Genomic DNA, 24,265 nt, shown 5'->3' with positions numbered 1-24,265 from the left:
CAGGAGAGCAAACAATCAGAAATTGCTGGAGAAACTTAGCAGGTTCGGCTCCATCTGTAAGAAAAAAGCAGCTTTAACATTTCAGGTCCAGTGACCCTTCGCAGTATGTTCTAAAGAAGGGTCATTGGACGTGAAACATTTAACTCTGCTTTCTTTCTCTCCACAGACCTGCTGAGTTTTTCCAGCAATTTCTGATTTTGTTTCTGATTTCCAATATCTGCAATTTTTTGGTTTTTGTTTAGCATGAGAGCAAGGTGGTTTCTTGAAATTGCTAGCAACTTGTAGGTTAGGGTGTTTCATATGGACAGAAAGGAGGTGCTCTGCAAAATAGTTACTCAGTTTGCATTTTCTCACACAAATGTAAAGGAGACCACAATGTTCTAATGAAGCCCATTGCATATATTATATGAGCTGTATAAGTGCAAATTTGTGGTAAATTTGAAGACCTCATCAAACATAAAGGATCATCCTTGAAATCGGTAGTATTATTAATGTAAAGTATTAATTACTTTGGATTAAAACTGAAATTTCTACCGAAATTATTAAAGTCAAATAGCCTTCATTATAATTAACTTCCACACTAAGAATTCTATCATAATTTAGTACATTGTAAAATGCACTCATAAATATGTAACATTTATGCCACACATGTGCCAGGCAATGTCATTTCTAAGAAGAGAAAATCTAACCATGATGCCTTGACATTCACTTGCATTACCAATGCTGAATATCTCACACTCAACATCCTGGGAGTTACCAATTACCTGAAATTGAACTGGACTAGTCATAAAAATATTTTGGCTACAATAACCGGTTAGAAGCTGGGGATCCAGCAGTGAGTAACTCACCTGCTGACCCCCTAAGGCCTGTGCACCATCGAAAAGACGCTAGTCAGGAGTGTGATGGAATACTTCTGCTTGCAGATGCGATCCAAACTCCAGGAGCTTGACACAATCCAGGATAAAACAGCCTACTTAATTGGCGGCTTTGTACTAACATTCACTCTGTCCACTACTGCTACTCAGTAGTAGCAGCAGCAGCTTGTAGTATCTATGCGATGCCCTACAGACATACATCAGAACTTCTTAGACAGCATCTTCCAAACCCACGACCACTGCCATCTCGAAGGACAAGGGCATCTGCAAGCTCCCCCCCAAGCTGCACGCCATCCTGACTTGGAAACAAATTGCCATCCCTTCAATGTTGCAGGGTCAAAATCTTAAATTGTGGATCCTGCACCAAATGGACTACAGCATTTCAAGAAGGCAACTCACCACCACCAGCTCAATTTTAACCAGGGACAGTCATTAAATAAAAGCAAATTACTGCGGATGCTGGAATCTGAAACCAAAAGAGAAAATGCTGGAAAGTCTCAGCAGCTCTGGCTGCATCTGTAAGGAGAGAAAAGAGCTGACATTTCGAGTCTAACTGACCCTTTGTCAAAGTTGGCAGTCATTAAATGTTGGCCTCACCAGTTGGACCTAGATGCATAAATGAAAACAAAAGAATATGTGTAAAGTCTGGGCTAATCTAAATTACTGTATATAAAATATTAATGAAATATTAAAACATAAACTCAAATTTGGTTCAAGATTACTTCGTGAATTCTGCTTGTCAACTGTATGGTACAGATTCACAATATAATTCACAAATGATGACACTGCATTTCCCTGTTACAAGGGTGGAGACGTGATATTTCCGTTTTATATTCACACTTTTAACTACAGGAAATGAATATGAATATTATTGGAAATGCTTTCAGAAGTGAAAGTTTAAAATGGAACCTTTGTATTTGTTTGATTTTGCTGAAATGGGAATCTTGTGTTACTGAATAAAAATCAGTGGAAAGTGCTCCTAATTTATTTACTGTTGAACATTAGCCAATTTAAAGCATCCCAAGATATGATCGTGTTGAAAGTGCCAAAGATTTAGACATAAGATTACTTCATAATATAGTGAACGGTTATTTGAAATTGTCACTTACCTGTGCATCATTTGCTATGATTACATTTGAATTTTATGTGGTTCTTTTTTGTTTTGTGAAATAAATTAAATCTTTTAAAAAAAACCAAAAGATGATGTGCTGAAAGCCGCCATTTTAAATATGAATGTAAATTTGTCCACTAATATTCTGATTAATTGTATCAGTAAAGATGCGCACAATTTTGAATTCTGGCCAATCACTGTGATATGATTTTGGTTACTGCAAACTCCCACTTCTTTTGGACCAAAGTGGTAGCCGTGAGCACTTGCATGGGCCTCAGCTATACCTGCCTCTTTGTAGGATACGTGGAACAGTCCATCTTCAACCTCTTCCTCCGCTGTGTTGATGACCTCCCATGAGGAGGTTGAACAGTTCACCAACTTCACTAACACCTTCCACCCTGACCTCAAGTTCACCTGGACCATCACTTCCCTCCCCTTCCTGGACCTCTCCTTCTCCAGCTCCAGCAACTGACTCAACATTGCCATCTATTTCAAACCTGCCGACTCTCACAGGTCCCTCCCCCTCCACCGTAAGAGATGAGATCTCTTGCTCCCAATTCCTCTGCCTCTGCTGCACCTGCTCCAGGAGAAGCAGTACAGCTCCAGGACATCCTGGCGATTTCCTCTCCCATATTTTCAACAATGCCCTCCAGCACAACTCCTCCACTTCCTACACCTCTGCCCTTGAACCCCAATCCTCCAACTGCAACAAGGATAGAATGCTCCGTACTTATCTTCCACCCCACTAGTATCTGGATACAGTACATTGTAGGTGGCAGAAATGGCAGAGGACAATCAAACCCCACCACCAGAGATCTACTTCTGTTCCACCCAACACTCCCTCCATGACTCCCTCTTTAGGTCCATGCCCCCCCACTAATCCATCCTCCACACCCGGCACCTTCCTTTGTCACCAGAGGAGGAGTAAAACCTGGCACCTCCAAACTTATATCCGAGGCCTCAGAGATTTCCCTGCACATCTACCACCTCATCTACCGTGTCCATTGCTCTCTATGTGGTCTCCTCTATGTTGGGGAGACAAAACATCAACTTGTGTTGACAATGTGTATAAGGTATAAGCAGGCAGGGCAAGAGTTAAGTTTTGAGTTTTGTGAAAAGAGGTTCAGCGGAGTATGACTCAGATCAGAGAAGAAATTACAGTTAACAATGGGGTGCTGGAGGCAAGAGTGTTGGGTTAACAAAGTGGAAAAGCAGTCATTATGTAGAGCGATTTAACAATATTCGAAGCATTCAGTATGCAAGGTCAGCTAACCAGGGGAAAAGTATCCATTATATAAATCTTGTTAACAAGGTTAAGAACATTCATTGTATAACAGTAAAGGGCTTGGTCTCTGCTATTGACACTCATTGATTGTAACAATCACCCAATTAATATGTATGTTGCCCAATCTGGATATTCTTCCCTGTAAAATGACTATAATTCAATAAGAAATTGCTCTTCGAGAGAAGACCATGAACTCACGTCTCTGTGCAAATGGACAATCATTCTCTGTCCTTCCAGGGACCAGAATAAAGATGGAGGTGGTAAAACTTGACTGTGTCTCTGAGCATTTTGGTTCAACTGAGATGGGGTCGGGGGGTGGGGTTGGTGTGGAAACGGGACGACAGTGGAGCATTTCAGGGAATATCTTTGGGGGACGTGCACCCAATAACTGCATCGCCTTGTGGCCCCCTCCCACCCCTCCAAGGACATGCAAGTCCTGAGCCGCCTCCGCTGCCAAATCCAAGCTCACTCGATGACTGGAGGAAGAACGCCTCATCTTCTGCCTCGGGACCCTTCAACCACGTGGCATCAATGGCAACTCCACTAATTCCCAAAGCTCCCCACCTCTTCCCAAATTGAGCCCTTCAACTTAGTAATGTCCTCTTGACCTGTCCCATATGTTCATCTTCCTTACCACCTAATCATCCCCAACCTGCATCCACCTATTGTCTTCCTAATTACCTTGCCCCCCAACCCCACCCTCCACCCTCTTTTTTATCTTACAGCCGCCACCCCCCCCCCCCCCCAAACATTCCTGATGAAAGGCTCCTGCCCGAAACGTCGACTCTTCTGCTCCTCGGATGCTGTCTGACCTGCTGTGCTTTTTCCAGTGCCACACTTTTTGATTGTTGTGTAAGACACATGTTAGACCTCAGCTGGAGTATTGTATACAATTCTGAGCACCACATGATAGGAAGAATATAAATGCATTGGAGTGAATGCAGAAAAGATTCACAAGAATGGTTGCAGAGATGAGAGTCTTCAGTTATGAGGGTAAATTGGAGAGGTTAGGACCCTGCTTGACAAAAGGAAGGCTAAGAGGCCATCTGATGGTAATTTTGAAACTGATAAGGGTCTGCATTGAGTAGGGGGAAACTGATGCTGTTCATAAAAGGATCAAGAATGAGAGGACACATACTAAAAGTGATTTGCAAAAGAAGGAAAACAATGTGAGAACAACATTTTTCACATAGCAAGTGATTCTGATCTGGAATGTGGTGGAGTTGGTTCAATTGAGATGTTCAAGAGGGCATTAGATGATTCCTTAAATTGAAATGGTGTGCAAGAGCATGGGGGGAAAAAAGCAGGGGAATGGCACTAATTCATAATGTTCATTTGGAAAGCTGTTGCAAACAGTATACCAAATGGCCACCACCTGAATTGTAACACTTCTGCGATTGTTGCTGATGGAAAGGCTTTAAAACATCAGACAATGTGTCATGTGCCTTGAGTACCTGGCCAATCCTGTAGTAGTGTTGGTTTGGCTAAACAAGCTAAGCTTTTGGGAAGTGGTAATCTCCCACCATCATCGTGAAAATATTAAAAATTATTTTCATCTGATGAAGTAACGGTAACCAGAAATGTGCCGAATTCTGCTATGTTAACGATTGTATTGTATTGCAGCAATTGAATTTGATAGACAGATAAGCCCCTTGTTTTTATGAAATCAAAATAGTTAGGCATGCTTGAAAGAGAGAATAATGCAAATCTGAACCTTGTGATCAGGTAATGCAAAATCAGAAAGTAACTCTGACAAAGGTAGATGCTATTAGGACTGGTGAATCCATGCCAGTTCTTTAGACCAACTCTAATCTATTTGCCCACTCAAGTTTATTTTCCTCAAGTGGCAATCTAATTTCCTTTTAAATTAATTAACTGTCTCCGCTTCCATCCATCACCTTTTATTTTACCATTACTACTTGATGCATAAAAAAAGTTCCTCATTGTGGGTTGAGGGTTCGGTCTAAGGTGTAAAGGGTTTAGGAAGTTGTGGTTGGTATGAGAGGTAGGTATGGAGTCAGTTAAATAGCTGCTCAGGAGTTAGACCATATATGTAATAATACCAACTTTTCCTGAGTAACTTCTGCTTTAATTTTGTCAAAGCCATTCAAAGTGTCCAATTTAAATAGAAACTTTCTTAGGATTCTACGCACAGTGGAATTGCACTGCCTACAATTCACTTTCCTGGGCAATTCATTCAGTGTGCTGTGATGGGGATTCTGTAGCGTTCTCATGTGCAATATCTATCTGCAGTGGCATTGCAACTGTCCGGTCAGCAGAAATTCCAGGCCTATATCTCCCTGTGCTCTTTCAATATGTCCTGTCATCTTCAACAATTCGTACACATGCACCCCATGTTAGAAAATACAGAGGAGTTTGAAGATAAAATATTTACTAGGGAAAAGGAAAAATGTTCCAAGGATGACTCTATGACTGGCCATATAGCAGTAAACCAGAGGAAAATATGTAATATCTGTGATGTTTCACCCCTAAAGTATCTACTACAGCAGGGAACAACTCCATTCAGTTGTACGTAATGCCTCTGGTTTTCAGGAAACAATCCTTTTAAAGTAACCGACGAGGTATTGAAAACCCTAACATTTAACAAACTAATTTATTCTCTCTTTTGTATTCTGGAAAGTTCTAGTCATCTATTTTTTTCCCTAAAACACACAATTTTCTGCTTTACTGCCATTAAGTCTACCTGAAAATTGTAAGGTTTAGGAACAAAATAGGCCATTTGGCTCATCAACTTCACTTTGCCATTTCATCATGGATTACATGTTTCTCAACCTTGCCTTCTCCTCATAACCTTTTATCTCTTAATAATTAAGAATCTATCTATCTCTGTCTTAACGACATTCAATAACTTTGCCCCCACAGTTTTCTGTAACGTTGAGTTGCAAATATTAACCACTTTCTGACTGAAGAAATACCTCCTCATCTCGATTCTAAAGAATCGTCCCTTCTCTTTGAGGCTGTGCCTGTGGGTCCTAATGTCTCCTGCTGGTGGAAACATATTTTCTATATAACTTAAAGAATAAAGTGAATAATGAGATTTTCCCCTAAACTCCATCAAGTACCAACCCAGCGTTCTCAACTGCTCCTCATATCATAATCCTTTCATTCCCTGAACTAGGTTTCCCAAGTTCCTTTATGTTTCAGATTTCTCATTTAGAAAATAGTCTACTTCTGTATTCTTCCTTTAAAAGTGCATAACTTCACACATTGTATTCTATCTGCTACTTCTTTGCCTGTACTCCTAGTCTGTCCAAGTCTTTTTGCAGCCTCCCCACATCCTCCACACCACCTGTCCCTCCACCTATCTTTGGATCATCCGCAAACTTAGCAACATTGCCCTTGGTCCCTGATGCCAGTTGATGAATCTATGAATATCTCTTCAAATTCCTGCTTAGAGATGCATTATGCTCTTGTACCTAGTTAAGTAAATTTCCTGACATCTAATTTCCTTTCTTTGGGTGGGTGAGAAATGAGGAAAGAGTTGAGTTGTGGGAGTGAGGAGCCATGGTTTTTTCATATGCATTTTGCAGGCACTATTAAAAGCAATCCTGTGGTTTCAGTCACTCATTTCCTTCAGTCACATATCCTAAATCACGACTTGCAATAAAAGCATTCATATTAGTGTCATGGGACTTGGAACCAATTCCAGTGCTGACTTGACAGAAAATGTGCTTCATAGGTCTGCAAAAAGGACGTGCAGCTTGGTTAGCGAATACTAATGTAGATCTGTAGATCTCTAGATCTATACATGGTAGTTGTCAGATGAATGTAGTATTTGACTAAGCTGTGGTGCATACTCAGTCTACAACCTACAACATTTACTGCCCTGGCTCACATTCAAAATGGCTACTCAGAACAGGCACAGTTTTGGTTTTTTTTTCTTAAAGTTTCATCACATGTTTATCCAATGTTTGTAAATTTTATTGTGTTTACCTTAGTGAAGTGTCTTTAGTATAAGCATTTTGTATAGCTATGTCATCGTTCCCAAGAATGTTTTTGAAATTAGATGCCAAACTTGGACAGTAGTGTTTTGACTCATTTTGTAGATTTGTGTTGTTCCAGGACACAGTATGTGGTAATTAATCCATACACAACTACAAATTTGCATAAACTACAGAGAGCTACTTTGTATTACTGGTTGATTTGTAGTTGCCCATTCTCAAAAAATAGTTTGCGCGAATGTTTTTAAACAGAAAATAATGGAACTACTTATGCAGTATCTGCGGCAAAGAAAGCAAAGCTAATGTTTCAAGTTGATAACCAGGACAAATAGATGTAACAGGCTTTTAGTAAGATATGGCAGGAAACGGGGGAAGAGAGCAAAGTAAACATCTTTGATAGTGCAGAAGGCAAGTCAAATTAACTGGGAAAAAAGCGATAATGAGGCAAAGCAAAGGGAGGGTAATTACTCAAGTAAAGAAACAAAAGATGTGTGTAGATATTTTTAGTCACCTGGTCAGATATGTTATGACACATGTCTGAAGCAGGTCGAGCTTGAACTCAGACCTCTGACCCAGATGTTGGGACGTTGTATCACAAGCTGTCCAAAAGATGGTTTCATGGGATTGACTGAATTGTTACTAACCATTGCTGTGTGATAGGAAAAAATGGGAATAGTTGTGATATGACATTGTTCAACTCATCATGTGATGTTCTTTAAGCTTCTGCTGAGTTTTGTTGGAACAATGTAGAAACAATGGGAGGTCAGAGTGGGAATATGCATTAAAAGAATGAGATCTGAAGCTCCGCATCATGCTTGTGGACTGAACAGAACCTTACTGCTGTGTTTGGTCTCAGCCGTCCAGGGGAGACTGTACCATGAACAGTGAAAACTGTCGGCTAAATTGAAAAAGTATAACTCACTGTTTTGCAGCTTTGGGGGCCCTGTATTGAGAAGAGGGATGGTAAAAAGGAAGATAATGCATTTTCTGCATTTGCACAAGAATATGTCATGCGAAGGGGAGGAAACATTGGAAATATTTTGAGAATGGAACAAGGTACCACTGAGTTGAGTCACCTTTTCAAAAAGCTGAAAGGGGAAGAGAGAGAAACAACATTGTCTCTAAAATACCTTAATTTTATGCCCTGCCCATTTATGGACTACGTGGTCCGATAAGACATTTGAATGGTGACTCAACTGTACATTTAAATATGGCTGTTTTGTGTGTTCAAAACGTTAGCTACCCTAAGAGTGTATTATACAGCAGTATAGCATTTGGAAGTGACCTGTTTCATGGGGATATTGAAAGAAAATGTGTTTGGTGGTCATATCCTATTGGAGATGGTAGAAATGTCATTGATGTCATATACATGGACTTTAGTAAGGTGTTTGATAAGATTCCCCACAGTAAACTAATAGAGAAAGTGAAGTCACATGGTGTGCAGGGTGTTCTAGCTCGGTGGATAAAGAACTGGTTGAGCAACAGGAGACCGTAGTAGTTGAAGGGAGTTTCTCGAAATGGAGAAAGGTGACCAGCGGTGTTCCACCGGGATCAGTGCTGGGCCTACTTGTTTGTGATATACATAAATGGTCTGGAAGAGGGCACGTTGGTATGATCAGCAAGTTTGCAGATGACACGAAGATTGGTGGAGTAGCAGAAAGCATAAGGGACTGTCAAAGAATACAGGAGAATATAGATAGACTGGAGAGTTGGGCGGAGAAGTGGCAGATGGAGTTCAATCCAGGCAAATGTGAGGTGATGAATTTTGGGAAGTCTACTTCTAGAGTGAATTATACAGAGCGTTGGGAAAAGTTGATGAGCAGAGAGATCTGGGAGTGCAGGTCCATTGTACCCTGAAGGTTGCTGCACAGGTGGATAAAGTGGTCAAGAAGGCATATGGTATGCTTGCCTTCATCGGATGGGATATTGAGTATAAGCTGAAAATGTGTTGCAGGAAAAGCGCAGCAGGTCAGGCAGCATCCAGGGAACAGGAGAATTGACGTTTCGGGCATAAGCCCTTCTTCAGGAATGAGGAAAGTTTGCCCAGCAGGCTAAGATAAAAGGTAGGGAGGAGGGACTTGGGGGAGGGGCGTCGGAAATGTGATAGGTGGAAAGAGGTCAAGGTGAGGGTGATAGGTCAGACTGGGGTGGGGGCGCAGAGGTCGGGAAGAAGATTGCAGGTTAGGAAGGCGGTGCTGAATTCGATGGATTAGACTGAGACAAGGTGGGGGGAGGGGCAATTAGGAAACTGGTGAAATCCGAGTTCATCCCTTGTGGTTGGAGGGTTCCTAGGCGGAAGATGAGGCGCTCTTCCTCCAACCGTCGTTTTGTTGTGGTCTGGCGATGGAGGAGTCCAAAGACCTGCATATCCTTGGTGGAGTGGGAGGGGGAATTGAAATGTTGAGCCACAGGGTGGTTGGGTTGGTTGGTCCGGGTGTCCCAGAGGTGTTCTCTGAAATGCTCCGCAAGTAGGCGGCCTGTCTCCCCAATATAGAGGACTGAGTATAAGAGCTGGCAAGTCATGTTAAAATTGTCAAACTTTGGTTCGGCTGCATTTAGAATACTGTGTACAGTTCTGGTCGCCAAATTACCAAAAGAATGTGAACGCTTTGGAGAAAGTGCAGAGAAAGTTTATGAAGGTGTTGCCTGGTATAGAAGATGCTAGCAATGAAGAGAGGTTGAGTAGGTTAGGTTTGTTTTCATTAGAAAAAAGGAGATTGAGGTTTACAAAATCATGAAGGATATAGACAGGGTAGATAGAGATAAGCTTTTTCACAGGGTGAAGGATTCAGTAACGAGAGGTCACGCTTTCAAGGTGAGAGGTGAAAAGTTTAAGGGGGAATACACGTGGCAAGTACTTTATACAGAGGGTGGTGGGTGTCTGGAATGCAGAGGTAGTAGAGGCAGGCATAGTAGATTCATTTAAGATGCATCATCTGGACAGATGCATGAATAGGTGGGGAGCAGAGGGATACAGATGCTTAGGAATTGGGCGGCAGGTTTAGACAGTAGATTTGGATCAACTCAGGCTTGAAGGGCCAAAGGGCCTGTTCCTGGACTGTAAATTTTCTTTGTTCTTTGTTTTGTTCATTAATCTGTTAGATGTGTTGATATTTGTGGAACGAAATATGAGGACAAAGTAAATCGTTATTATGGGTGACTTGAATCTGTATCTACATTTGATATTGTGACTAATTCGATTTATCTTAGAGGAGGAATTCCTAGAGTGTATGCGGGATGTTTTCCTGGATCAACACGTTAAGGAGCCATCTACAACTGGATATTTTGCATTAAGAAAGGAATAATTAGTAGTGTAGTTGTGGGAGTTCCATTGGCAATAAGCAACCATAATATACTCAAATTCTTCATTCAAGATATAAAATGAGATGGTTGATTCTGAGACTAGGATCCTGAATCTTAATGAGGGATCTATGATGGTATGACGTGAGTTGGCTATGCTGTATTGGGAAATGTTACTGAAAGGAATGACTGACGGCAATTTTAGACATTCAAAGAGCAAATGGGTAAACTACAAAAATTGCTTATCCCTATCTTGCACAAGAGCACAAAAAGAAGTGGCCAACCTCTGGGAAATTAGAGATAGTAATACTTGCAAAAAAGAGGCCGACAAATTGGCAAGAAAAGACAAGAGACCTCAAGATTGGGAACAGTTTCCAAGTCAGAAAAGGAGGATCAAGGGATGATTAAGGAAGGGAAAATGGAATATGAGAATAAGCTTGTGGGGGCATATAAACTGTAAAAGTTCCTATAGTTAGTAAAGAGGAAACGTTTGGTGAAAACTAATGTAGGTCCCTTACATCCGAAATGGGGGATTTTATTATCGGAACAAAAAAAAGACTGTCAATTAAATTGATAGGTCACCAGCCTTCCCAAAAGAGACCAGAAATTATGGAAAACATGGTCTAGTGAGAGGGAGGAATGGAGACAAATCCATATCAGTAGGAAAATGGTGTTGGAGAAATTGATGGCTGGAAGGCTGATAAATTCCCAGTACCTGATCATCTACATTCCATGAGTGCTTAAGGAAGTGGCCTGAGAAATAGTGAATGCATTGGTGGTTATCTGCCAAGATTTTTGAATGATTTCTACAGGTTGGAGGGTAGGTAATATAACACCAGTATTTAAAAAAGGGAGGTAGATAGAATACAGGGAATTATGACCAGTGATCTGAAAATGTTAGAGTCCATTATCAAGGCTTTTATAGCATTTAGAAAACAGTGGTAGAATCAGATACAGTCAGTATGCATTTACAGAAGGGAAATCATCTTTGAAAAATTAGTGCAGTTTTTTAAAGGATGTCACTTGTAGAGTTGATTGGGGGAGCCAGTGGATCTGGTTTATCTAGACTTTCAGAAAACTTCCAACAAAATCCCACAGAGAGATTAAATGAAAGCACATGGGATTGAGGTTAGTGCATTGAGATCAATAGGCAGCACGGTGGCTGTGGTTAGACTCTCAGTGCCAGAGACCCTGGTTCGATTCCAGCCTTGGGTGACTGAGTGGAGTTTGCACATTCCCCCAGTGTCTGAGTAGGTTTCCTCCATGTGCTCCGGTTTCCTCCCACAATCCAAACATATGCAGGTTAGGTGAATTGGTCATGCTAAATTGTCCATAGTGTTCAGGGATGTGTAGGTTGGGTGCATTGCAAAGAGGTAAGTGTAGAGGAATGGCTCTTCACAGGGGTGGTGTGGACTTGTTGGGCCAAGTGGCCTGTTTCCACATTACAGGGGTTCTATTTTAAAAAAAAAAATGGTTAGCAGAAGGGTGCGCTGGGATGTTGCAATAGGATTTGGATATGCTGAGTGAGTGGGCACATGACTAGCAGAAACAACATACTGTGTAGAAATGCAAGACTATTCATTTGGTAGCAAAAAAGGAAGGCAGATTATTATTTGAATGGCTGTAAATTGAGAGAGGGAAATGCCCAACAAGTGCTGGGTGTCCTCATGCACCAGTTGCTGAAAGTAAGTGTGCAGGTGCAGCAGCAGTAAAGAGGGCAAATTTTAATTTGGTCTTCATAGTGAGTAAGTTTGAGTACAGGATTTGCTGCACTGATATGGGGCACAGGTGAGGCTATACCGCGAGTATGTTCTCCTTATCTGAGGAAGGATGCTGTTGCTAAAGACGGAGTGCAGCAAAGGTTTACCAGGTTGATCCCTGGAATGGTAAGACTGATGTATTAAGTCAGTTATTCACTGGAGTTTAGAAGAATCAAGGTGGATCTCATAGAATCTATAAAATAGATGCAGGAATGTTATTCTCGATGGTGGAAAATCCAGCACTAGGGGTCATTGTTTAAGGATAAGAGGTAAACCTTTTAGGATTGAGTTGAGGAGAATTTTCTTCACCCAGGGATTGGTGACCCTGTGGAACTTGATACTGCAGAAAGTGGTTGGGCCCAACGTGGGATTTCAAAAGGGAGATAGATATAGATATTGTGGCTAAAGGATCAAGGGGTATTGGAGGAGGGCAGGAATAGGGTTTTGAACTTGCTGGTCAGGCATGATCATATTGAATGACCGGCCATGCTTCAGGGATTGAATGCTGTACTCCAGCCCCTACTGTCTATGTTTCTGTGTTGGTTCAGGAAGAGAAAAATGTTGGAGTAGATATGTGGGAAATATGATGGACGTGATTGAGGGCTTTAGCAAGTGTGAAAATGGCCAGCTATGGGAGAAAGGAGAATGTATGATGGAAGCACTGATATGGAAGAAACATGATCAGAACACAAGGAGATGGAACATAGAACAGTGCAGCACAGTACAGGCCCTTCGGTCCACAATGTTGTGGCGAGCATTTATCTTAATCTAGGATCAACCTACACACCCCTCACTTTAATGCCGTCCATGTGCTTGTCCAGTAGTCGCTTAAATATTCCTAATGTCTCTGATTCTACTACCACCTCTGGCAGTGCATTCCACACACCCACCACTCTCTCCATAAAGAACCTACTTCTGACATCTCATGTATACCTTCCTCCAGTCACCTTAAAATTATGCCCCCTGGTGACAGCCATTTCTACCCTGGGGGAAAGTCTTTGACTATCTACTCTATGTATGCCTCTCATTACCATATACACCTCGAGCAAGTCACGTTTCTTCCTCCTTCTCTCCAGTGTGAAAAGCCTGAGCTCACTCAACCTCTTTTAGTAACACTGGCCCTCCAATCCAGGTAGCATCCTGATAAATCTCCTCTGCACCCTCTCTGAAGCATCTACATCCTTCCTGTAATGAGACAAGAAGAACTGGATGCAATATTCCAAGTGTGTTCTAACCAGGGTTTTATAGAGCTGCAGCAAAACCTCGCGGCTCTTAAACTCAATCCCCCTGTTAATGAAAACCAAAACACCATATGCGTTTTTAACAACCCTATCGACTTGGGTGGCAACTTTGAGGGATCTGTGTACATGGGGACCCCAAGATCCCACTGTTCCTCTGCAGGAATCCTGACTTTAAAATAAAATTCAACCTTCCAAGATAAATCACTTCACATTCGTACAGATTGAACTCCATCTGCCACTTCTCAGCCCAGCTCTGTATCCTGTCAATTTCATTTTGTAGCTTGCAACAGCCCTTGACACTATCTACAGCACCACTAACCTTTGTGTCATCGGCAAACTTACTAACCTGACCTTCCACGTTTTCATCCAAGTTATTTATAAAAACTAAACAGAGCAGAGATTCAACAACCGATCCCTGCAGGACACCGCTGGTCACCGACCTCCAGGCGAATACTTTCCATCTAGTACTCGCTGTCTTCTTTTGCGAGCCAATTCTGTATCCAGACAGCTAAATTTCTCTGTATCCCATTCTTCCTAACTTCCTGAATGAGCCTTCTGGGGGAGCCTTGTCAAATGCCTTACTAAAATCCATACATATTACATCCACTGCTCGGGCTTTGTCAAGTTGTCTCGTCACATCCTCAGAGAACTTACTAAGGCTTGTGAGGCATGACCTATCCTTCTCAAAGCCATGTTGACTATCTTTAATCAAACTATTTTTTTCCAAATTGTCATAAATCCTATCTCTCAGAATCCTTTCCAGTACCTTGCTCACTTCAGCTGTAAGACTGACTGGTCTGTAATTCCCAGGGATTTCTCTGTTCCCTTTCTTGACCAGAGGAACAAGATTCGCCTCCCTCCAATCGTCCGGTACTACTCCCGTGGAGAGTGAGGATGCAAAGATCATCACTAGGAGCACAGCAATCTCATTCCTCGCTTCCCGTAGTAACTTTGGATATATCTGGTCCAGCCCTGGGGATGTATCTACCCTGGTGCTTCCCAGAATTTCAAGCACATCCACTTCCTTAATATCAATCTGTTCAAACCTATAAAAAATGTTCTCCATTTCAACAAGGTCCCTCTCTCTAGTGAATACTGAAGCAAAAAACTCATTTAGGGCCTTCTCTCCATCTTCAAACTCCAGGCGCATGTTCTCTCCACTATTCCTGATCAACCCTACCTTCTCTCTAATCATTCTCTAGTTTCTCATGTACGTGTAGAACACCTTTGGGTTTTCCCAAATCCTTCCCACCAAGGCATTTTCGTGCCCCTTCCTAGCCCTCCTGAGTCCATTTTTGAGTTCTTTCCTAGCTACCCTGTAATCCTCTAAAGCTGTGCCAGATACTTGCTTCCTCAACCTTAAGTAAGCTTCCTTCTTCCTTTTGATGAGAAGCTACTCTGCTCTTGTCAGCCAAGGCTCCTTCACCTTACCATTTCTTGCCTGTCTCAGTGGGACTCTTGCAACAAGTGCTCCTTAAACAGTCTCCACATTTCTGTTGTGCCTTTCCCGTAGAACAACTGTTCCCAATTTATACTCAACAGCTCCTGTCTAATAGCAGTATAATTTCCCCTCCCCTGATTAAATACCTTCCCATATTATCTGTTCCTTCCCCTCTCCATGGCTATGGTAAAGGTGAGGCAGTTGCGGCCACTGTCACTGACATGCTCTCCCACCGAGAGATCTGATAGCTGGCCTGGCTTGTTGCTAATACCAAATCCAATATGGCCTCCCCCCATGCCACCCAACTGTGTTGAGTCAGGAATCCCTCCTGGACACACCTGACACAATTGGCTCCATCCAGACCATCTACACTAAGGAGGTTCCAGTCAGTACTGGGGAAGTTGAAGTCACCCATAACAACAACTCTGTTACATCTACACCTTTCCAAGATCTGCTGTCCAATCTGTTCTATCTGCTGCTATCGTGGAGTCTTTAGAAACCACCCAATAAAGAGGGTGGCTCCTTTCCTGTTACTGACTTCCACCCATACTGACTCAGTAGACAAACCCTCCTCAACAACCTTCTTTTCTACATCTGTGATGCACTCTCTAATTAACAATGTTACTTCCCCTCCTTTTTTATCCTTCTCCCTGTTTTTTTTAAAAAGATCTTAACATTCCATGTCTCCGTTATGGCCACAGCCTGTTCAACAATTATCCTCTCCTCTGATCTGTCGCTCTAGTTCCCATTCCCCTGCCAAACTAGTTTAAACCCTCCTGAAGTGCTCTAGAAAATCTCCCACCCAGGACATTGGTGCTCCTCCAGTTTAAGTGTAACCCGTTCTTGTATAGGTCCCATCTTACCCAGAAGACACCCCAATGATCTACGTATTTGAAGCCCTTCCTCCTGCACCAGCCCTGTAGCCATACGTTCAGCTGCACTCGCTCCCTGTTCCTCGCCTCACTAGCACGTGGCACCAGTAGTAAACCTGAGATTACTACTCTGCTCGTCCTGCTATTTAGCTTCCAACCACCTCCCTAAAATCAATTTTTAGATTCCCTTTTCCTAGCTATGTTATTGGTGCCAATGCACATCACGACGTCTAGCTGCACATCCTCCCCATTTCAGAATCTTGTAGATTCGATCAGAGACATCCTGGACCCTGGTACCTGGGAGGCAATATACTTTCCGGGAGTCCTGTCTGCGACCACAGAATCTCCTGTCTGTTCCTCTAACTATTGAATCTATTGTCTGAGTTAGACAAATGGGAATAATGGACTAGAATTGTTACATTTAGCAGGGGGAGCGTGGAAGTGCATTCAGTAGTTTGAGTTGGATATTGCTAAATAGAAATGGAGAAAGGGAGGTTGCGCAAGGGGAGAATCTGAGACGAAGCATGAGGGGGAAATGGAAAGCAAAGTCTATGACATTTTTGAGCTGGACGAGAGCAGGAAACATCACTAATATGGTCATCTATGTACTGTAAACAAAAGAGGTGAGGGAGGCTACCTAACTATAATTGGAATAAAAATTACATCTCAAAAGGCAGGTACAGGTCAGATCCGTGAATATTCCCATAAGAACATCCTTTATTTACTCCACTGCACCATTTCTTTTGTCATACTCTTTCCTTTTGTTCTTTCCTCCTCTCCAGACTTTCCCTGCTTAAAAAACTGTTGCAGTTATAACACAGCCAGTTAATATGTATTACTTATTGGACGCAGTAATTTGGAATGCAACTGTTTTTTTGACAAGAAAACCCATAGTGACATCAAATAATAAAACATCCATAGTTTGTCAGCTTTATATCATCCATGTTTGATTAAACAATTAAAATTCTTGATGTGTTAAGTCTGGAATTTGCTGGTGTTGCTCCATCTGTTGAATAGTGGCTGTTAAATGTTTTCTTTATCATGGCATGTTGGCATCGCTGGCAAGACCAATATTTATTGCCCATCCTCTAATTGTGCTTGAGTGATAGATGTAGGTACAGTTAGAACATTCAAAAGGCATTTGGAGAGGTGCATAAATCAGAAAAGTTTAGAGGGAAATGGGCCAAATGCAGGCAAATGAGTGGTTTGCTGTGCCATTTCAAAGAACCTCATTGCTGTAGTTCTGGGGTTACATGTAGTCATACAGGTGAAGATGACGGATTTCCTTTCCTGTGAACCAGATGAGTTATTATAACAAGTGACTGTAATGATCATGGTCACCATTTTGAAGACAAACTTTCAATTCCAGATTTTATGAATTGAATTTAAATTCAACTAGGTACAATTGGTGGATTTGAAACAGCATTATCCTCAGCCTTTCGATTGCCAGTCCAGTGATGTTACTAGCAGAGAGTCAGAGTCACACAGCATGGAAGCAGACCCTTTGCTCCAACTCGTCCAAGTTGACCAAGTTTCCCAAATTAAACTAGTCCAATTTGCCTGCGTTTGGCCCATATCTCTCTGAACTCTTCCTCTTTATATACCTTTGTCTTTTAAATGTCTTTTGAATGTTGTAACTGTACCTGCCTCTACTATTTCCTCCTTATCTGTGTCCCACATGATTTTGGAAACGTCTGTAATGAATAAATAATTTTATTGTGTGTATTTTACAGTAAGCATACAATAAATGGTTGCCACAATATAATGCTATGTTGAATAATTTTAGAAAAAGTGGGGAAAAAAAAGCACAGAGACTCCATCAGTCCTGAACCAGCTTATCACCATTAACGACACTGATGCTGCCATCACCCTCCTTGGTTTCATCACCATTTACAATATCAAAGTCCCAATGTTTGCACACTATCTTTTGCTGCTGGGCTGATGCTCCACCACCGGTCCAACCAATGTCGGAGTTCTGTGTCTCGGCACTGAGCCCACGCTGTCGACGTTGCTGTGATACCTTTCTGCCACCGCTTCACTGCTACCAACACTAAACCCAACAGAGGAAAATTGGACAATCCTTGGACACCATCTTTCACTGCTGGCGTTATCTTGTTGACTGCAAATTCGGATGATGTAGCAGCTGCTGATTATCGTGCCACATCCTGTGCAGAAAAGTGAGGGCCACTCTTTTCCGTGCTGGGCTTGCAATCCTCCATGCTGGGCCCACTCTAGTTCTGCAGTGGCTCATGTGATGTCTGCGCTGGACACAGTCAATACCACTTGAGTTCAGGGCAAGAGGCAGATAAAAGTATAGACAGAGGAAAAACAAAAAAAAAACGAAAACCTGTCGGAGCAGACGAGCTCTGGTTTGGGAGCTCTAATTTGATGCCATCTTGAAATTGAATAAGTTCACCTCCCTATCAAATTCAGTATTAAACTGTATCATGTTATGAATACTACCATCTCCTCCAAAGTAACAAGAGGTGCCTTTGCAAAAGTTACAATAGCTAGGTGGGACCATCGATGAGGAACTTTTGTGTTGTTTCTTGAAATTGAAGACAGACTTTGTGTTTGCCAAGAAAACATGGACAGTTGTATCTGCGAAGGCTGGAATTCTTGGGAGACAGGGCGCAGGATGCTGTAGCATGAGAACTTAATATATAGGTACACAGGCATGACCTACAGCTGTAAAGTATTGTTTTCTGGATTTCTAGTGTTTCCATTCCTGCGGACTCCAAGACAATTTGGAAAAGTTGAAAGCAATCTTCAAAATTGAATAGAAATTACAGCACGCAAACAGGCCATTTAGCCCAACTCATCATTAACGTGTTTGTTCCATATGACCCTCTACCCATCTTACAACAACATTTCCTATCAGCATAACCTTCTCTTCCTTTTTCCTTCATTTTCTTGAATTTTATATTAAATGTGTCTATATATTAGATAGCTGCTAATGAAATTCTGTGCGACCATGTGAACATGATTAAAGAAAATGATAGAATTTAAATGACAAGATCGATATAAGATTTCTGTAACTATTGTTGAGTTTGCTTTGGGAAGAAAGGGTTAACACACTGCGTAATGAGTAGCCTGGTACTGCCTGAGGGTGTGAGAATCTGTTAGCCTCCTGTGGTACTGAAAGCATTGCCTTTTGAACTCCTGAACTGCTGATGAGCCAGTTATGTTGTTTTATCATTCCGTTAATTTGCCAAAACATTATGCTGCTCCTAGCAACAATCTAATCACTGGGCACACATTTCCTGCTGCACTAAATTTATGATTGAAAATTGTCTCACAGTTTGTATGTTAGTCAGGTGCCAGTTTTCTTTGTACTTTTCTTTTCAATAGAGAATTTGAAAAACTGCAATTTTGGGTAATTTAGCAAGCTTAATGCATGAACAAGGAGAAGTAGACTCAAATTTCCCTTAATCTTGAACATTTTAAATTGTGCACTGTATGTCACCTTTCTAGGAATGCATGAATTTATTTTTATATTGGTGAAATTAGGATGGTTCTCCTTGGAGCAAAAGAGGTCAAGGGAAGATTCAACAGGTATACAAGATTATAATATTAATAGACAAAGTAAAGCTGATGTTAAAAGACTACATTTTAATGCTTGGGATGTGAGGGGATGTGAGGAAGAATTTTCTTTTTAATTTTCTGAGTGGTAGTGATCTTAGACTTTTGCAGACGTGGTGACAACTGGTGACTTTTAAAAGAGGTTGGAGAGCTATGGGAGTAGACCAGGGAAATATGACTGGTGGGGCTTCCATGTGAAATCTGGTATGTGCTAGATTGGCTGAACAATCTCCTCTTGTATTATGATGGTAACTTTATGATTAACTGTAAAATGAAAAATAAAATGAATAAACCAAAGTTAACTGCATATTTTTACACGAAAGTGTAATATTTTAAAGGAATCAATTGTATTTAAATGTTTTAAAAACGTAATTTCTACCACTCACTATAGTGCATTGATGCTCAACCAATTTACCGTCTAAGTAGTGGACATTTAATACACTTGTGCTTTACAGCTCTATCATGTCTTGAGTGATGAATACCTGGAAGTGAGGAGCACAGGACCTTTACAGCTGGCAGAGTTAATGGTTGACAGTGAATGAATGATGCTTCCTTTCAGACGATTGTGAATGGAATGCACTTCAGGCTGGGATGGGTAGATTTTTGATACCTCTGGATTCAGGTACATGGGGAGCTGACAGGAAAGAGGAGTTGAAGCTCAGCATCAACAAATACTGCAATGAATGGGGGCACAGTCTTGGTGGGCCCTATTATTTTGTCCTGCTCCTCTTTCATTTATTATAGTTGCATGAAGGCATTTTACTATAACTTGTAGTCCAAAACAGCATAGTGCCCTCCAAATGGAATGTGGGAATTTGTGAACAGGCAAAATCACTGTTTTTCTACTTGATCAGATCAAATGATCTTAATAAAGGCATCTAGTCTGAACCAGGAAGTGGAAGTTAGAATAATTTGTTTGATGTCAAATCATGCAGAGAAAGTAAAACAGATCAAGATGAATTTAAAGCTAGAAATAAGTTTTAGACAAAGTACTTAATTTTTAAAATTTGCAATAATAATTTAAATCTGAAGGAATAAAATTCCACATAAAGAAAAGTTAATTTTTAGTGCCATGGAGGTCTTTTGGCAGTAATAAAGATTTACTGCAATGATAAAGATTAACTTAGAATGGAATGGATAAAGCCTGACTTTATGTGGGTGTGTTTAATGTGTAACTATCAAGTAAGAACGCTAGCTTAATCTCTTTGCATGTATTTTAATGTTGGCTATTTTGATTAAATATTGTTGTAGCAAAACTTCTAGGAGAGCACAGCATCCCTGATGGTCTTTTGATTTTACAGTTTAAATGTGCATCTTCAGTTGCTATTAATTTCTGTCAGTTTTACACCAGTAAAAGTGCGTGCTGACAACCTCGTTGCAATAGAACTAACAATGAAATCTCACAATTCAGGTGGTGGAAAATTTAATCCAGTTAGCTGTGTTTCCACCACGATGGATGTAAATTGTTGCATACATTGCTGAGGCACTTGTTTCTCAAGAGAATAGTTATTTCTAAAATAATTTGAATTGACAATCTACTATACTATTAAATGTTTTAAAACAAACTTCTGTGAATTTTTTTTACTAGAGTAGCAGAATGCTGTTTAATGCATGAGAAATTTACCTAGTAATTTGAGCATAGTCAGGATGTTGGTTTGGCCCTCTGAAGTCATTCTATGGGCACAGCTGTTAGCCACTTCATGGCCAAAGACTGTATTTCTCCATCAGTTAATTAGTGAGACTTATCATAGGTTCGTTTGATGCATTCCTGACTTCAGGCACTTCAGTATTAAATGAAACACTAATACCTGGGATGGATGTGGATGTTAGATGTGTAAAATAGAGAAGTGGAAAAGAAGGTAGCAGCAATAGGAAATATATTGTGGGTGCAACTCACTTAGAATTTATTTTTTAATGTATATTTTTGGATACTGAACTTGCATTTCCTGGTTCTCCTGCCTTTCCTCAGTTTTTGCCCTAACCAGCTGTCATCCTTGGCATTTATAAATTTGGCATCAAATCATCCTCTTATACTTTATTTCCTTAACATTCTTGTCTTTCCCAACCTTTCTTTGAAGATCTCTGACTGGTAGGATATTCTCCAGTGACTTTCTTTGACACATTCTTCTGATAATCTGCATGTTTTTCTACTGTTATTTTCTTTTGCTTCTGCAAATTTCCTTTTTCTCCAGTCCCTCTATCGATGTTGCAATGTTAACTGTTGAATTGCTGATTTTTTTTTCATTTTCTGCTCTCTCATTCTTACCTGATCCTTGTTGTCGCTCGCTTATTGTCCATAATCGCATCATATTGACAAGTTCATGAAATTGTAGAATATAAACTTTTCATAACCAGCTTAACTCACGCGAGGTTTAACTTTGAACAGTTATATTGCCCCATACATTCTTTCCCCACACGTTCTTCATACTACTACAACTTTGCTCTAGAGGGCAGAAATAACAACAAAACTTGTTTCCTCCAATTCACACTGTTTGTCCTGAACGACTGCTTCCACATCCTTTCTTCCCACTGTTAGTGCAAAATGAGAAACATTCTGAATTTGTTTATATCCAAAACTGAAACCACCCACCTAAGATGCCATGATCTCATCTGGTATTTTCTCCATGATAATGGTAATTCTTGATTTAATTAACTTTGTTTTATATAATCCAAGTTGAGCTTCTTTTCTCATGTTAATCTTTTATCAAGATTGCTTTTTTCATCTCTGGAACATTTTCTGCCTTCACTGTCTGTCTGTCACTGTCAAATGCACTTTGACTAATATGTCAAACCTTGACTATTTTAATTATCTCTTTTCTATCATCCCTGACTCCACCAATGCAACTTAGTCAGCATTCAGCAGCTATATTTTCCCTATAAAGACTTGCACACGAGTGACTTCTATCCTTAAGTAATTTGCTGAGTAAGGCTGATAGTTAAGACCTTCATGTCCATAAAATCTGTTCAACTTATTCTCTCTTTTGTCTGATTGATAAACTTCAATTCTGCATTTTACCACTCCATTCACATTGGACTATTAAGTTGTTTTTTTATCCTATTGTTGATCATGAGAGGCATGGATAGGGTGAATGCACTCCGTCGTTTTCCCAGGGCTGGGGAAGCAAGTTTAAGGTGAGAGAGGGAAGAATAAAAGGGAACTTGAGGGGCAACGTTTTATATACAGGGTAGTATGCATATTGAATGAGTTGCCAGCGGAAGTGGTTGAGGTGAGTACATTAACAACATTTAAAAGGCATTTGGACAAATACATGGGTGGGAAAGGTTTAGAAGGTATGGGCCAAGTGCAGGGAAATGAGAGTGTGGATGGACATTTGGTAGGCATGGGCCAGTTTGGGCCAAAACAGCCTCTATCCATGTTGTCGGATTCTATATCAAGTACAGGAGTACAATGAAAAGTTTAGTGTCACCCCATATGGTGCCAACTTAGGTACAAGGTACCTAGAATAGATCTTCAATACAAAATATGGAAATAAAGCGAAAAAGAAAGGAAAGAAAAGCTACCTTAGTTATAGTTGCTCATAATAAGTTAGTAAAATGAGAACAACATGAAAAAGATAAGCCTTTCAGTAGATCAGGGGGCTTCCTCAAATGGTCTGCCGGGCTCACAAACTGTTTACTGCCACATTGGTCCCCATTAGCACAGTTGTACCATTCCACTCAATCTTCCAGCCTACTGGCCATTCCCACTCTGCTCATGCCTCCAGCTCCACATTGCTCAGGCCTCCAGCCTGCTGGCTGTCCCCGCTCTGCATACACCTCCAGCCCGCTGGCTGTCCCTGCTCTGCGTATGCCTCCAGCCCGCTGGCTGTCCCCGTTCTGCATGAGCCTCCAGCCTGCTGGCTGTCCCCGCTCTGTGTCAGCCTCCGGCCCGCTGGTTGACCCCGTTCTGTGTCAGTCTCCAGCCCGCTGGCTGTCCCCGCTCCTCTCCACCTCATGAGAGAACTCCAAGAGGAGAAAAACGGGGAGAAAAAGAGACATGAAAACAGGAAATAAGCAGAAGGAGCAGAGGAGCTCTGATTGGAGCATCCTACTCCACCACCATTTTGATCCCTTGTCCCTTGTCCCTTGCAGTCCACTATCTATGCTGTTCCCAAAGGCACTTTGTATTTATTTCTGGAATTTATTTTCAAGATCTACTCACTTTGTGCTGTGAAATGCACCTAAAAGTTGTATTTTGTTTAATTGTGCCTTCATACCCTATGCTGCTAAATGCTTTTTTTATCTTATGTGAATTGTTATTATCCCAGCTGATGTTATTACTAGACAAGTCCAATCTTGGATTGAAGTTGGCATGATAGACCACACAATATCTACCTTTTTGTTTCTTTAAATTTCTTTGAGATGTTGTTCCTTGTTAGGAATGCTGTCAAAATGTAAATTGTTATTTTGTTAATTTGGTATAATCTTCTGTAATTCTAGTTTGAGCTGTTTGCAATTCTGCATTTCATGTTTCAAGCTAACCAACCATCATTAATATTTATGTTCCTAAATGTTTTCATGCAGCATCAGCACCTGTTAGCACCGTAACCAGGCGGCGTATTTCTCCAGGTAGCAATCCCACCTGGGAGAAGAAGAGTGTCACAATGTCAAACATTGCCATTGACCCGGACATCAAACCTGGGGAATATGTTATTAAGAGCCTCTTCGCTGAATTCACAGTTCAGGCTGAAAAAAAGATTGAAGTTGTAATGGCTGAACCATTGGTATGTATAATTTTGCTTTTAAGAAAAAACTTAAAAGAGGAGGGTTGGCTTCCTATCATGTTCACTACCATCCTCTTGTCAAACTGCACTTTGAGCAGTCATCTTGTACCTT

General features: G+C 41.1%; 1 protein-coding gene across 10 annotated transcripts in view; it reads left to right on the top strand.

The window, feature by feature from the left end:
* Positions 1 to 24,265, top strand: part of fryl (furry homolog, like) — a 477,034-nt gene that overhangs the window by 141,405 nt on the left and 311,364 nt on the right. For all 10 annotated transcript variants that reach the window (XM_087987974.1, XM_087987980.1, XM_087987968.1 and 7 more), the window contains one exon: positions 23,954 to 24,153. In XM_087987974.1, coding sequence (XP_087844100.1) covers positions 23,954 to 24,153 — 200 coding nt within the window. The remainder of the gene's footprint in view (positions 1 to 23,953; positions 24,154 to 24,265) is intronic.

The sequence above is a fragment of the Chiloscyllium plagiosum genome, unplaced genomic scaffold (assembly GCF_037043375.1).
Source record: "Chiloscyllium plagiosum isolate Xiang-an unplaced genomic scaffold, Cpla_swu_hap1 HiC_scaffold_1, whole genome shotgun sequence".
Classification (NCBI taxonomy): domain Eukaryota; kingdom Metazoa; phylum Chordata; class Chondrichthyes; order Orectolobiformes; family Hemiscylliidae; genus Chiloscyllium; species Chiloscyllium plagiosum.
Note: the sequence above shows the minus strand (reverse complement) of the source record. Positions and strands in the feature narration are given on the sequence as shown.